Raw genomic sequence first — 12514 nt, 5'->3', positions numbered from 1 at the left:
GATGTGGTATGTTTTCTGTGTTCTGATGAGTTGCAAAACAATATATTGTATTTGTATTTTATTTATATTTTACACAATTTTGTCACACTTTTTTGGACTAAAGGTTATTTAGGATTTTTTTATTTGTTCTGTGAATGTCTTTTAATAAATATAACACATCAATGTACTCTTTTACGTATGTAACTTAGTTTTTTCATTAACAGTGTGTGTGTAAGACACTGATAATTTACATTAAACTCTTATATATTAACAGATGCTCCAAAGCTTCCCTCTGTGTCAGTGAGAAAGAAGGAAATATCTTCATTGACACAACTAATGACAAAGTTCAGAATGGCAGGTACAGCATTGAATACACAAAAGGATCTGCGTTTGAACTTCGAGCAACCATCAGACATCTGACCAAGTCCGACACGGGACAGTACAGGTGTGGTTATGGGGACCCTTTATCTCCTGATTCATATGACACTGACGATATTTTGGTTGTAGATGGTAAGTTTCTTTTCAGAATAATAACAATTCTTGATATGTTCATCCTATAGCTTGTTGTTAAAATCTTGCAAATTAGGGATTAGATTAAAATTCATAGTAAAAGATGCCAGTCTTTCTACAATTCTCTCTGTTTTGTCCTTTTTCTGCCCGTCCTTTCCAGCACTGTAGCAATCAGAATTATTGTTTGAAGACCAGGAAAAATGCCCAACAGATTTATTTTACCAAGTGGACCATCCTGGCTTTTGATATACTGGTAGATGGTCAGGTGGCCAGGAGAGGAAAGAGGTGCAGTGCTTTCCCTGCACCTGTAAATTGTTATTATAATTTTTTAATTATGATTAAAATAATCCCACTATTGTCCTCTCTCACCTATTCACAGACATTTGGGACATTATTGGACACAATATTCATTGTAATTGGGTCTTTTTCAGTTACGTTGTTAAATATATATGCCCCCCTGGAAGCGATATTTATTTCTTTAAGAAAATTATAGACATGATGGTTACAGAGACAGTAGGTTTTCTAATTGGTGGAGGAGATTTAAATATACATCTATAACCAAAGCTAGATATTTCCAATAGAAAAGCACAGAATACCAAAACATTAATTAAGAATATAAATACATTGATGAAGGAGGTGGGACTAATTGATATATGGAGAAACTTGCATTATACCTATTTTTCCTCACCGCACTTGTTATACACAAGAATAAATTATTTTATTACCTTTGGGGAAAATAAAGATAGAATAAACACTTGTGAAATTGGAGCAATAGACTTAAGCGACCATGCACCAGTATACCTGTCCATTGATTTAAACCTGCAACCAAAACTCAATAATTGGAAATTAAATTCAAGCTTACTGAATGATCCACACTTCAAAGAACAAATTAAGAAAGAGATTCACTTCTATATGGAAACGAATGATAATGGTGAGGTGTCTCCTCCTATTCTGTGGGATACTTTAAAAGCTGTCCTGAGAGGGAAAATTATAGCAATATAAGCAATTATAAAAAAAAGATGAGAAATAAAAAATTAGAAGAGCTGCAAAATAAGTTAGAAGAATTAGAGAAAAGGCATAAAAGAAAAACAACACAGGATATATTGGAGGAAATCATCAAAACAAGAAATGAAATAAATGATTTGACTACATATGAAATTAAAAAAAAATTTATGTTTCTTAAACAAAGGTATTACGAGGGAGGATCTAAAGCAATGAATGTTTTAGCCTGGAAACTAAAAAAGTAAATAGCAGATAATACAGTTCACAAAATTAAACATCCAGTGACAAAATTAATAAAAAATAAACTAGGAGAAGTTCAGAGTGCATTTGAAACATTTTATAAGACTCTTTATGCTAATAAGACAGAGAGTAGTATAGTTGAAATGAACAGTTTTTTAGACTCTCTCGATTTACCAGTACTGAATGAAGAACAGAATAAAACTTCGATTGAAGATATAACAGAAAAGGAACTAAGAAGAGCAATAAGGAGCTAAAAGAAGAATTAATACCAGTGATGCTTCTCACACTGAATTGGGTCTTAAAGAAGGCTCAAGTACCTTCTAGCTGGAAAGAAGCAATTATCTCTGCTATCCCAAAAGAAAACAAGATAAATTAGAATGTGCGTCATATAGACCAATATCTGTTCTTAATCCAGATTATAAGATGTTTACATTTATCATGGCTAGACGATTACAAAAGTTCTTATCTAGTCTAATTCATAATGATCAAACAGGTTTTATTTGAGAGCGCCAAATACAAGATAATGTACGGCGGACACTACGAATTATTAACCATATTCGACAGAATAAAGTAGAAGCAATGGTAATCAGTATCGATTCAGCATTCGATTCAGTTAATTGGAACTTTCTTTATGGAGTCTTGCATAGATTTGGCTTGCATGAAATAATAATTAAGACAATACAGGCACTTTATGATAACCCTACGGCAAGGATTAAAATTAATGGCTACCTATCAAATAGTATTAAGCTGCAAAGAGGAACAAGGCAGGGCTGTGCGTGCTCACCATTATTATTCACGTTATATCTGGAACCATTGGCTCACTATATAAGGCAAAACAAAGAAGTAGAAGATATTAATATCCATGAGAAGGAGCATAAATTAGCCTGCTATGCAGATGATATTTTAATATTTTTGGGTCAACCATCAAACTCTCTACCTAAATTAATGCAGTTATTTGAATACTTTGGTCGACTATCAGGATATAAAGTTAATATGAGTAAAACACAATTGCTTAAGTACAACTATATTCCATCAGAAGAAATTAAAAATAAGTACCAATTAGCATTAAAAAACGCAGGCCATTTTTTGATTTTGACGGTGTTAACTACTAGAAGACTATAGGAAATATTAGTTATACTAATGGAAACAAAAACACACTCCTTACATGCCTTTTGTATTTTTTTTCTGTTTTGCTTCCTTTTCTATTTTTCTTTCTTTTGTTTCTTTTTTCTTTTTTTCTTCTTTCATTCCTTTTGTATGGATATTTTAGTTGTTTAAATACAGAAAAAAGAAAAATGCATGTAGTGACAAATTGTTGAAGTTGATGGTATTGTACAGTGATAACTAAATGTCAATTAAAAAAAAAGTAATTGGGTCTTTTTCAGTTTAAACCTTTTGCAAACATATATGAGATTCTTGACGGGTTCCAGTCTCACTTTAAAGAACAGTATTATGCTGTATTCTGTCTTGTTCTCTATGAAACATGTTTAAATGGAATCTTAGAAATTGAATTCAGATCTATGAAAGTGAATATAAATAAGTCTGCTTTCTGATTTTTCTATAATGGGCTCTGTGTTACAGTGGTGACTTACACTTCTACTCAGGTCTGCGCCTTCAAAGGATCAACAGCAGAAATACACTCCAAATTCAGATACCTATCGACTATAAATGACATAAAGACAAGAATCCAGAAAATGTTCTGGTTTACTACAGTCAAAGATAATGAGCCTGTGGACCTGAAAACAGATCCAGAGTATTCAGGTCGAGTTCAGTATCAGTGTGAAAACAATGACTGCACTCTGAGAATCTCAGACCTGAGAGAGAGCGACTCAGCTGAGTACAAGTTCATGCTCATAACAAACGATCCAGGAGGGAAATATACTGGATCACCTGGAGTCACTTTGACTGTTACAGGTAAAAAATATTTGACTGGAATTGACTTTAAACATTTCCATGTGTATCTGTGCAGATGTTGAGATATTTCTGATATAATGTCATTGTTTTTTTTACTCCCAGATCCACAGCTCCAGGTACATGTGAGGAGATCAACAGTAAACTCTTATTCTAACTGGACAGAGCTGACATGTCACAACAACTGTCAGCTACCCGATCAATCTTCCTACATCTGGTACAGGAATGGACACAAACTTTCATCAGACGAACAATATTTACAGCTGAACACATTTGATACTGTAGACAGTCTTTACTGTGCTGTGAAAGGATATGAGCGATTCCCTTCTCCAACAGTGTGTGAGTTCACTACTTTTTGTTTTATTAAAGGAATTATATTAAATTTTTCTTTATTTACGTGAATGTGTTTGTATGCTACTTTAGTCAAAATCCTTTCTTTTAGGGGGTTTACAATGTTTTCTTTTTAGAATATAAATTTTTTTAATTTGTTTTTTTATGACCATGTCGTCATTCTTATGTTTCCTCCTCCAGATGCTCCAAAGCTTCCCTCTGTGTCAGTGAGTCCCTCTGCTGAGATAGTGGAGGGCAGTTCAGTCACTCTGACCTGTAGCAGTGATGCTAACCCAGCAGCTAGTTACACCTGGTACAAGGAGGATGTCATCAGCCCTCTCAGGTACCAAAACCAACATGTTTTCAGATCCATCCGGCCTTCTCAATCTGGAAAGTATTACTGTACAGCTGATAATGGCCTGGGACAAAAGAGATCTGAAAGCAGAACTATTGATGTGAAATGTGAGTAAAATACATTTATAAGCTTTAAATTCTTTGTTCTCAGTTGAACAGTTAACATCAACTTTAGAGATAAGACTTAATTCATCATCATGAAGAGTGAAAACAGATTTACTGCACAATCATGTCTGTTTATTAAAATATAAGGAAGTTTGACAAAGAAATAGGAAGGTTTCTACATATTATTATTTTATAATTTTTGTTGTGAGAAGCCTGCAAAGACTTGAGTATATTTATAACCAACCATGTTGTCATTCTTATGTTTCCTCCTCCAGATGCTCCAAAGCTTCCCTCTGTGTCAGTGAGTCCCTCTGCTGAGATAGTGGAGGGCAGTTCAGTCACTCTGACCTGTAGCAGTGATGCTAACCCAGCAGCTAACTACACCTGGTACAAGGAGGATGTCATCAACCCTCTCAGTTACGAAAACCAACATGTTTTCAGCTCCATCCTGCCCTCTGACTCTGGAAAGTATTACTGTACAGCTGATAATGACCTGGGACAAAAGAGATCTGAAAGCAGAAACATTGATGTGAAATGTGAGTAAAATACATTTATAAGCTTTAAGTTCTTTGATCTCAATTGAACAGTTAACATCAACTTTAGAGATAAGAGTTAATTCATTATCATGAAGAGTGAAAACAGATTTACTGCACAATCATGTCTGTTTATTACAATATAAGGAAGTTTGACAAGGAAATAAGTAAGGTTTCTGAATGTTACCTTTTATAATTTTTGTAGCGTTGTGAGAAGCCTGCAAAGACTTGAGTATATTTATAACCAACCATGTTGTCATTGTCCTTATTTCTCCTTCAGATGCTCCAAAGCTTCCCTCTGTGTCAGTGAGTCCCTCTGCTGAGATAGTGGAGGGCAGTTCAGTCACTCTGACCTGTAGCAGTGATGCTAACCCAGCAGCTAACTACACCTGGTACAAGGAGGATGAAAATTTACCAAAAGCATTTGGACAGAACTTCACCGTCACCAAGTTCAGACCTGAACACAGTGGGCGTTATTACTGTGAAGCCCAGAACAAGCTGGGACGTCATAACTCCACCTTACAGCAGACCATTGTGCCAGGTAATCATTTATATTTACATACTGGATACACTCAGAAAGGAGTGCAGTCAAAAAGTCAGGCACAATCTACATTCATGCACTATGGCTAATTATTGGATGGCACTAGAATTTATAATAACAGATCACTGTCAAAATACCTCAGCACAGATAGAACTGTATTACTACCTAAATGTACACATGTACAAGTATTTATTTTGCCAAAATGTTTCCTCTTCAGTGTTGTATGGACTCATAGCGCTGCTACAGATAATTAAACCAGAGCTGATTTTAAAAACTTTGCTCTTTTGAATCTACACTAATCCATCATCATCTTTAAAAGCATATGTTTGTATGGTGTCTGTCCTGTGAGGGCCAAATATCTCAAAATAATCATTAATGAGTTCAGAAAACCAGGCCTGCAACTTGATTTACAAAGATAATTTAAATATATTAAAAATAAAATACTGGCTGCACCTGTAACTGTTCAACTTGCCTGTGTGGTTAAACAGAATATGGCAGGAGTCCCACTGTCTGCTGTCAAGGCTTTCCTTATTCATGTGCTAAAGAGTCCTAAGAATCAACATTGTAACTTATCTATCACGATGACAAGAACCATGTTTATTGCTAATGCTAGTCCTGTTTCCATGCAAAAAGCAGATTGTAACTGATCTCAGAATACTGAAAGCAGAGCCAGTGACATTTTAACCTCCTGTTAAAAACCAGGGATTTATCCATAATGCCCATGTGCACCCAGCCAGATAAAGCTGCAGGCGACTCAGCTTGAAGTGATTTTTAATCGAATGCAGACGAGGCTATGAAATTAAGATGTGCTACAGTTTTCAGTGGAATAAGGGGCGCGCCCAGTTAACCCTGTTTTCAGAGACAATAGCCAACTGCTGCCACTGTTTATTGTAGGCTTTTTAATTTACAGTATAAAGTGCATTTAGACAACTGAAATGAGACCTCTAAAAGTTGATTCTGTTCATCTGGACGTAGCGTTTTGTGGGGGAAACGTTTCGTCACTCATCCAGGTGACTTCTTCAGTCTCAGCTGACTGCAGGTTTCCCCAACCTTATAAACAGTACATTTGCATAATGACTGAAACCAGCCCACTGAAGGAACAATGGGCTGGGAGGTCAGTTCCTTAATCTTAATTATGTAAATTCTCATGACCATTCATCAGCAACCACTGACCAATATCAGCTTTTAGATGTCCCCCATTACTGATGTAAATCTTACAGTCTAAGAAGGCTAACCTGCCACTTTTCATATCCTCCCTTTTGAATTTGATGTGTCGGTCCACCGAGTTAATGTGATCCGTGAAATGTGGTACGTCCTGAGATTTGATTTTCACCCAGGTGTCATCCACATATCTGAACCAATGGCTTGGTGGTGTTCCAGGGTAGGATAGCAAAGCCCTCTTTTCCATTTCTTCCATGTACAAATTGGCCACGATGGGTGAAACTGGTGAGCCCATGGCACACCCATGTTTCTGCCTGTAGAACTGACCCTTGAAGACACACATGAAAACACAGTTCCAAAAGCAAACACACTTGGTCGATGCTGAGAGGGGTCCTGTTGCTGAGGTTGGTGTCATCCTGTAATCTCTTACAGACTACCTCCAACGCTTCCGGGACTGGGATGCAAGTGAAGAGAGATGTAACGTCGTAAGAGATCATGGTTTCATCTGCCTCCATAATGACATCTCTCACCTTCTCAACACAATCCAGGGTGTTCTGGATGTGGTGTTCAGAGCTGCAAATCTTAATTTACATAATTAAGATTAAGGAACTGACCTCCCAGCCCAGTGTTCCTTCAGTGGGCTGGTTTCAGTCATTATGCAAATGTACTGTTTATAAGATTGGGGAAACCTGCAGTCAGCTGAGACTGAAGAAGTCACCTGGATGAGTGACGAAACGTTTCTCCCACAAAACGCTAAGTCAAGATTAACAGAATCAACTTTTGGAGATTTACTTTCCTGGGTGATTAAGAATGCATCAAGACGAAACTGACATGAGAGAAAATTTTTGATAAAACACTGTTTGAGATTAACAGAGTGAGGTCACGTTACTCTGCTGTGTTTAAATAGATTTCTATTTTTATTTTTCACTGGAGAAGAACTTGGCTTCTGTAGCCTAAAACTCCAACACTGTTCAGGCCATACACAGGTCGAACGTTATGGAATACTCAATTAACTATTAGTGCTTTACTTTGATCTTGATCAGGAGCAAAGAAGATAAAAGCTGCTGGAGTAACTGCTGCTGTTCTCCTGTCTGTCACATCCCTCCCTGTCTTCCTTTGGATTCGGTGAGCAGATCTGTCGCATTAAACTTTTACTTTTCAGTCATTGTGTTGTTCTTTTGTTCATTATCATTTCATTCCTCAGAAAAAAGAGGAATTCCAAGGAATCATCCAAGACTGAAGGCAGAGCAGACAACAAAGAACAGGTGAAACCAGAAATATAATTGCAGTAAAAAAAAATCATCATTCACCATTCTAATCTAAGATCATTTTTTTCTATGCAGTGTCTCTCTGATCAGGAGGAGCCACAGGAACAGGATGATCTTCAGTATGCCAGCATCCACTTCTCTAAAAACCAGGCAGATCCTCTCTACAGCAACAGCAGTTCAGCCCCACAGACACCTGGAGGAACAGAGAGTTACACTTAAAAACTGAAAACTATTTGAATGAAAGAGTCCAGGCAACTAATCAGTCTTCCTAGATTGTATCACATCATCTCAACAAGAATAAATGTAACAAAGTTGTTGAACTTCATGCAGATCATACATGATTTAATTACGCTCACCACAGAAACATAAAATCTTTATTTTATTTTTTCAAATTACAAGTTTGACTCTTGTTAATATAAAAACCACCTACTTTAACTTTTTTGAGTTTACTGTGTTACACTGCTGTTAAATCAAATTAAAAAGTACAGCCCTGTGGTGAGCAGCTCCTCACATAATACGATGAGCCTCGCTAGAAGATTCAAATTAAATATCTGGGAAATGCATTGCCTGCTTGAGCACTCTTCTTCTGTTTTTAAGCTTTTTTTTCCCACCATCATAATATAATTTCATGCTACATACTCAGAATCAACTAATTTGTGTCTATGAACCAAAAGCCATTGATGAAGAGGATCCATCCAGACTGCACCCTGCAGTCAACAAGATCTGGTCAACAAAGCCAAAATCCCCATTAGCAGAAGGAAGCTGCATCATGGGAGGTTTGGTCTGTTCACTCAGTGAGCGTCATAATTTAGCCAGCATGGTGGCTACTGGAGCTAGTTTCATTTTCACAAACCAAAATAATCTTTTGCTGCTCTTTTTCTTTCCTCATCACTTGTAGAAAAATACACGTATGTGATCAAACATGATTATCATAGTCTGTTTTCTGATGTTTGATATCCTGATGTATTATTATCATAATCACATTTATTTCAAACTGCACAAAGAAATTGACTTTTTAAAACGATTAACTTTTTTAACAAATCATTAAATAACACCTGATTTTTCAATAGCACTTCATTACTCTGATGTCTCACAGTGATATATATGGTTTATAAAACATTATTCTGCTACACCTCAACTTCTATGTGACTTTAATTTTCCATGGTGCTTTTTTTTTTTTGCATCAATAAAATTGTATAACATCAAGTTATGTCATGTTAATGCTGACTGGCTATTTGATATAACAGATCCAAACAGAGCACACTATCTGGATCTAGGTAAAATGGTGAAATGTGTTTGTTTTGAAAGAAAATTACAAAAATAACATTAAATTCCTTACAAAAAAAATATAAATTATAGTGATTAACAGAAATATTCACAACAAATTCTCTGTAAAAACTCCCTTATGTATTGTCACAAACTGGGTCAAAGGGCAAAGAGAGAGTTCATAGGTACATCTTTAACTGAACTCTTTGTATCATGATAGTCCCATACAGTAGAAGACAAATTAGTAAAATCATTTAGCTACATTTATTTCTAAATTTACTGCTATATTTTGTGTTCTGTGCAAATGAACGCTGTCAAAACCACCAACACAAAGCACCAAAAAATGCCTTGAAACGTAAACAACATACATTATTAAAGTGACAGAACTTCAGGTTACAAAAAGACACAATCACTAATTAGTGAGATACACGAGTCTCACAATAAATCCACACATGTTGGGATTTATCATAAAGACAACACTAAATGCATTTGTACAGCTAGCTTTCTTCATAGACAAAAATAGACACGTGTTTGGATAAGAAAAAATAACTTCACCAAACATGGTGGAGGAATTATTATGGTATGTGTGGCTGCCAGTGTTGATGATGTGACTGTGGATATAAGCAGCAGACTGAATTCTGAGTACAGGTATACACTCTCTTCTCAGATTCAGCCAAATGCTGCAAAACCAATTGGATGGTCCTTCAGATTGCAAATAGATAATGAATCAAAGCATATTACAAAACCAACTGGAGAGTTTCTCAGTATTCATCAATGGCAAAGTCACCAGCTGATCTTAACACCTAGGAGCATCCTTTTCAGTTACAGAAGACAAAACTGAAGTCAGAGAGACCCACAAAGAAACAGCTACTAAAGGTGGCTGCAAGAAAGACCAGGCAAAGTGTCTCAAGAGACGAAACTCTTAAAGTGTTCCTGATTTTTTTCTTTCTTTCTTTTGTTTTACTGCCCTCTAGTGTTAGCTTGCAGCTTTGAGTTTCATCTCTCAGTACTCTCTCTCCCTGAGTGAAAAATCCTTTAAAGAATTTGGCCATTCAAAATAAATATACTTGTTTGTATATTGATAACAAACACCTTAAGGTCTGATTTAATTCCATAGTAAGCACAGACCTTGCCCCAAATCCCCCCTAACCAGGCTAGCCCACAGGTCACATGACCACTACTTAACTAGAAACCATGCTTATAATACATACAAATCATTTCAGTACATAGGTATGTCCCCCAATGTCCTGTTCGGAGAGCAATTACTTTCTAGCTGTCTGATTGGATTTTTGTTTTTAATAAATCAGTCTCATGATTGTGAGCCCCACCTAATGTGTAAACAAATGGAAGGCAGGCAGGGTAGTGAGGTGAGGAGACCAAAGACATTACTGCCAGGCAACCCTACATCTGATATGGCTCCCCAGTACCATTCCAGCCTTCCACTAGCACCTATAGTGGATCCTGTTGTGTCATTTGTAAGTATAATTGTCTTTATGTAGGTGAGTGCTAAGCTAGTGCTATGTAGGGCAGCAGATATCGATTGTTCAGATAAGAAATACTTATGTCTTATTAATGAGCAATAATAAAAAAAGAGAGTCTTTTAAAATGAATTGCTCATTGACTTCCATTTCAGACATTGCAATGTTTTAAATTTTAACTGGATATAATGGTTGTCAAAAACAACAACAACAACAACAACAACAACTAAACCCCTTTAGGTAATTTAATACCAACCATATCAATTTTTTTTTAAGAAAACCATTTTTAAAGCAAAAAAATCAAAGATCAAAGTCATTGCAATCTAAACTAAGACATAAAAATGTACATTTATCTTCTTAGACAGCTTTCTGACATCAATGAAGTAGATTAGGCATGTTTTCATTTTTATGAGTTTTTGTGAATGTGTGTGTCTGCAGGTTTAAGTGTACAAGTAAATAAAGGAGTTTGTGCCTGTAACCCTTTAAAGGAGTATGTGGTGGCTGCAATGAAGAAAAGCAAGAAAACAAAAAAATATTAACACAATTTATATAGCACACTATTTTACATTATTTTACCTTCAATCTAAAAAATGTTTGAAATGAATATGGTCTAATACACCCCAAGCCCTCCTTTAAACTCACCACTGTTTGCTGCAGGTAGTGCTACAGCACTCCTACTCTGGAGTTTATCACATCAGTGCACTCCTGAACAGCGGACTTATTTTTGAACAGTAATAATAATTTTTTGCACATCAGGTCATCCTGCATACTAAGCCAACATATTGAGGTCATAGTTCTTTTGCACACATCTCTGTTTCACACTTTAATATTGTCTTCTTTTTGTCTTCATTTATTTATCTGTACTATTTATATTTTATATGTTCTATTTCTATTGTATATATTAATTGGCATCTCTGTGGGGACAGCAAAGAAAAAATTTCATTGCACAAAGAAATCCCTTTTTTTCTTTGAATACATGACAATAAACACTTTGAATCTTGAATCTCTTGAATCTACAGAGCTGCGTGTTAAACTAAGATAAGATGAACAAACAACTTCTGTTGAGAATTTTTTATAATCGAATTATTCAAATTACTCCGTGAATTGTTGCAGACCCATGCATTAAAAGATGTGAGACAGGTGGAGGACGATCCCACTCAGTGGCAGACCGGCTGTCATCCCATCCCATTGACCCAGCACCCAAGGGAGGCCATAGCTTCAAGGAGTACAGCAAAGGGCCACATTTCAGCCTGACAGCTTGATCATCTGGATGGGGAACTCTCCAGATTGTAAGTTACCAGAATACTGGAGATGTCATAGGATCCAGTAAATATTCCAGTAAAAGCTGACGTACTGAAGCAACTTCTTTACTCAAAGAATATGACATTTAGAAAACCGTCACTCCCTTCTTGCTTCCTCTTCTGTAGTGCTAGCCAGATTTTGCTAGAAAATTTTAAATTGGATCTATTTAAATATTACAGCTTCCCATCCCACAGCCAAATAAAGGAGATGTGGAAATTTTTTTTAGTCTGTTACAGATAAAAGATAAGTTTATTGTATTTTTTGACCGAACAGGTACTCTTGTGTGTTCTGTCTTGCAATGTAAGAGACGCAGCAGCAGATTAGAATCAAGTATAGAAAGACTTTATATATTCTCTACATCACCAAATTAATACATGGATATTCCCTGGACAACGTAACCCAAAGTTTGCGCTCCATTCACGGGTTTTAGCAAAGTACACATAGCAACCTCCACATATAAAACATATTCCACCAGTAGAGAATCTGTAATGCACATAAAATAAATATAAGAGACTGTCATCAATCGCAGAACAG

At 36.1% G+C, this 12514-nt stretch overlaps 2 protein-coding genes across 2 annotated transcripts in view; one reads left to right on the top strand and one right to left on the bottom strand.

Annotated features, from left to right (window-relative positions):
• Positions 1 to 12514, bottom strand: part of LOC146667512 (uncharacterized) — a 66126-nt gene that overhangs the window by 40530 nt on the left and 13082 nt on the right. The window lies entirely within an intron of this gene.
• The window catches only part of LOC146667507 (cell adhesion molecule CEACAM5-like), a 104068-nt gene continuing 91555 nt past the window's right edge, over positions 2 to 12514 (top strand). Inside the window, exons 1-7 of the mRNA XM_085408399.1 lie at positions 2 to 6; positions 281 to 489; positions 3313 to 3645; positions 3748 to 3981; positions 4174 to 4434; positions 4707 to 4967; positions 5245 to 5498. Coding sequence (XP_085264525.1) covers positions 2 to 6; positions 281 to 489; positions 3313 to 3645; positions 3748 to 3981; positions 4174 to 4434; positions 4707 to 4967; positions 5245 to 5498 — 1557 coding nt within the window. The remainder of the gene's footprint in view (positions 7 to 280; positions 490 to 3312; positions 3646 to 3747; positions 3982 to 4173; positions 4435 to 4706; positions 4968 to 5244; positions 5499 to 12514) is intronic.

This window comes from Rhamphochromis longiceps, linkage group LG6 (assembly GCF_057381845.1).
Source record: "Rhamphochromis longiceps isolate RC_006_pf linkage group LG6, R_longiceps_female_GT1.1, whole genome shotgun sequence".
Lineage (NCBI taxonomy): Eukaryota > Metazoa > Chordata > Actinopteri > Cichliformes > Cichlidae > Rhamphochromis > Rhamphochromis longiceps.
The sequence above is the reverse complement of the archived record's forward strand: the minus strand, read 5'-3'. Positions and strand labels throughout refer to the sequence as shown.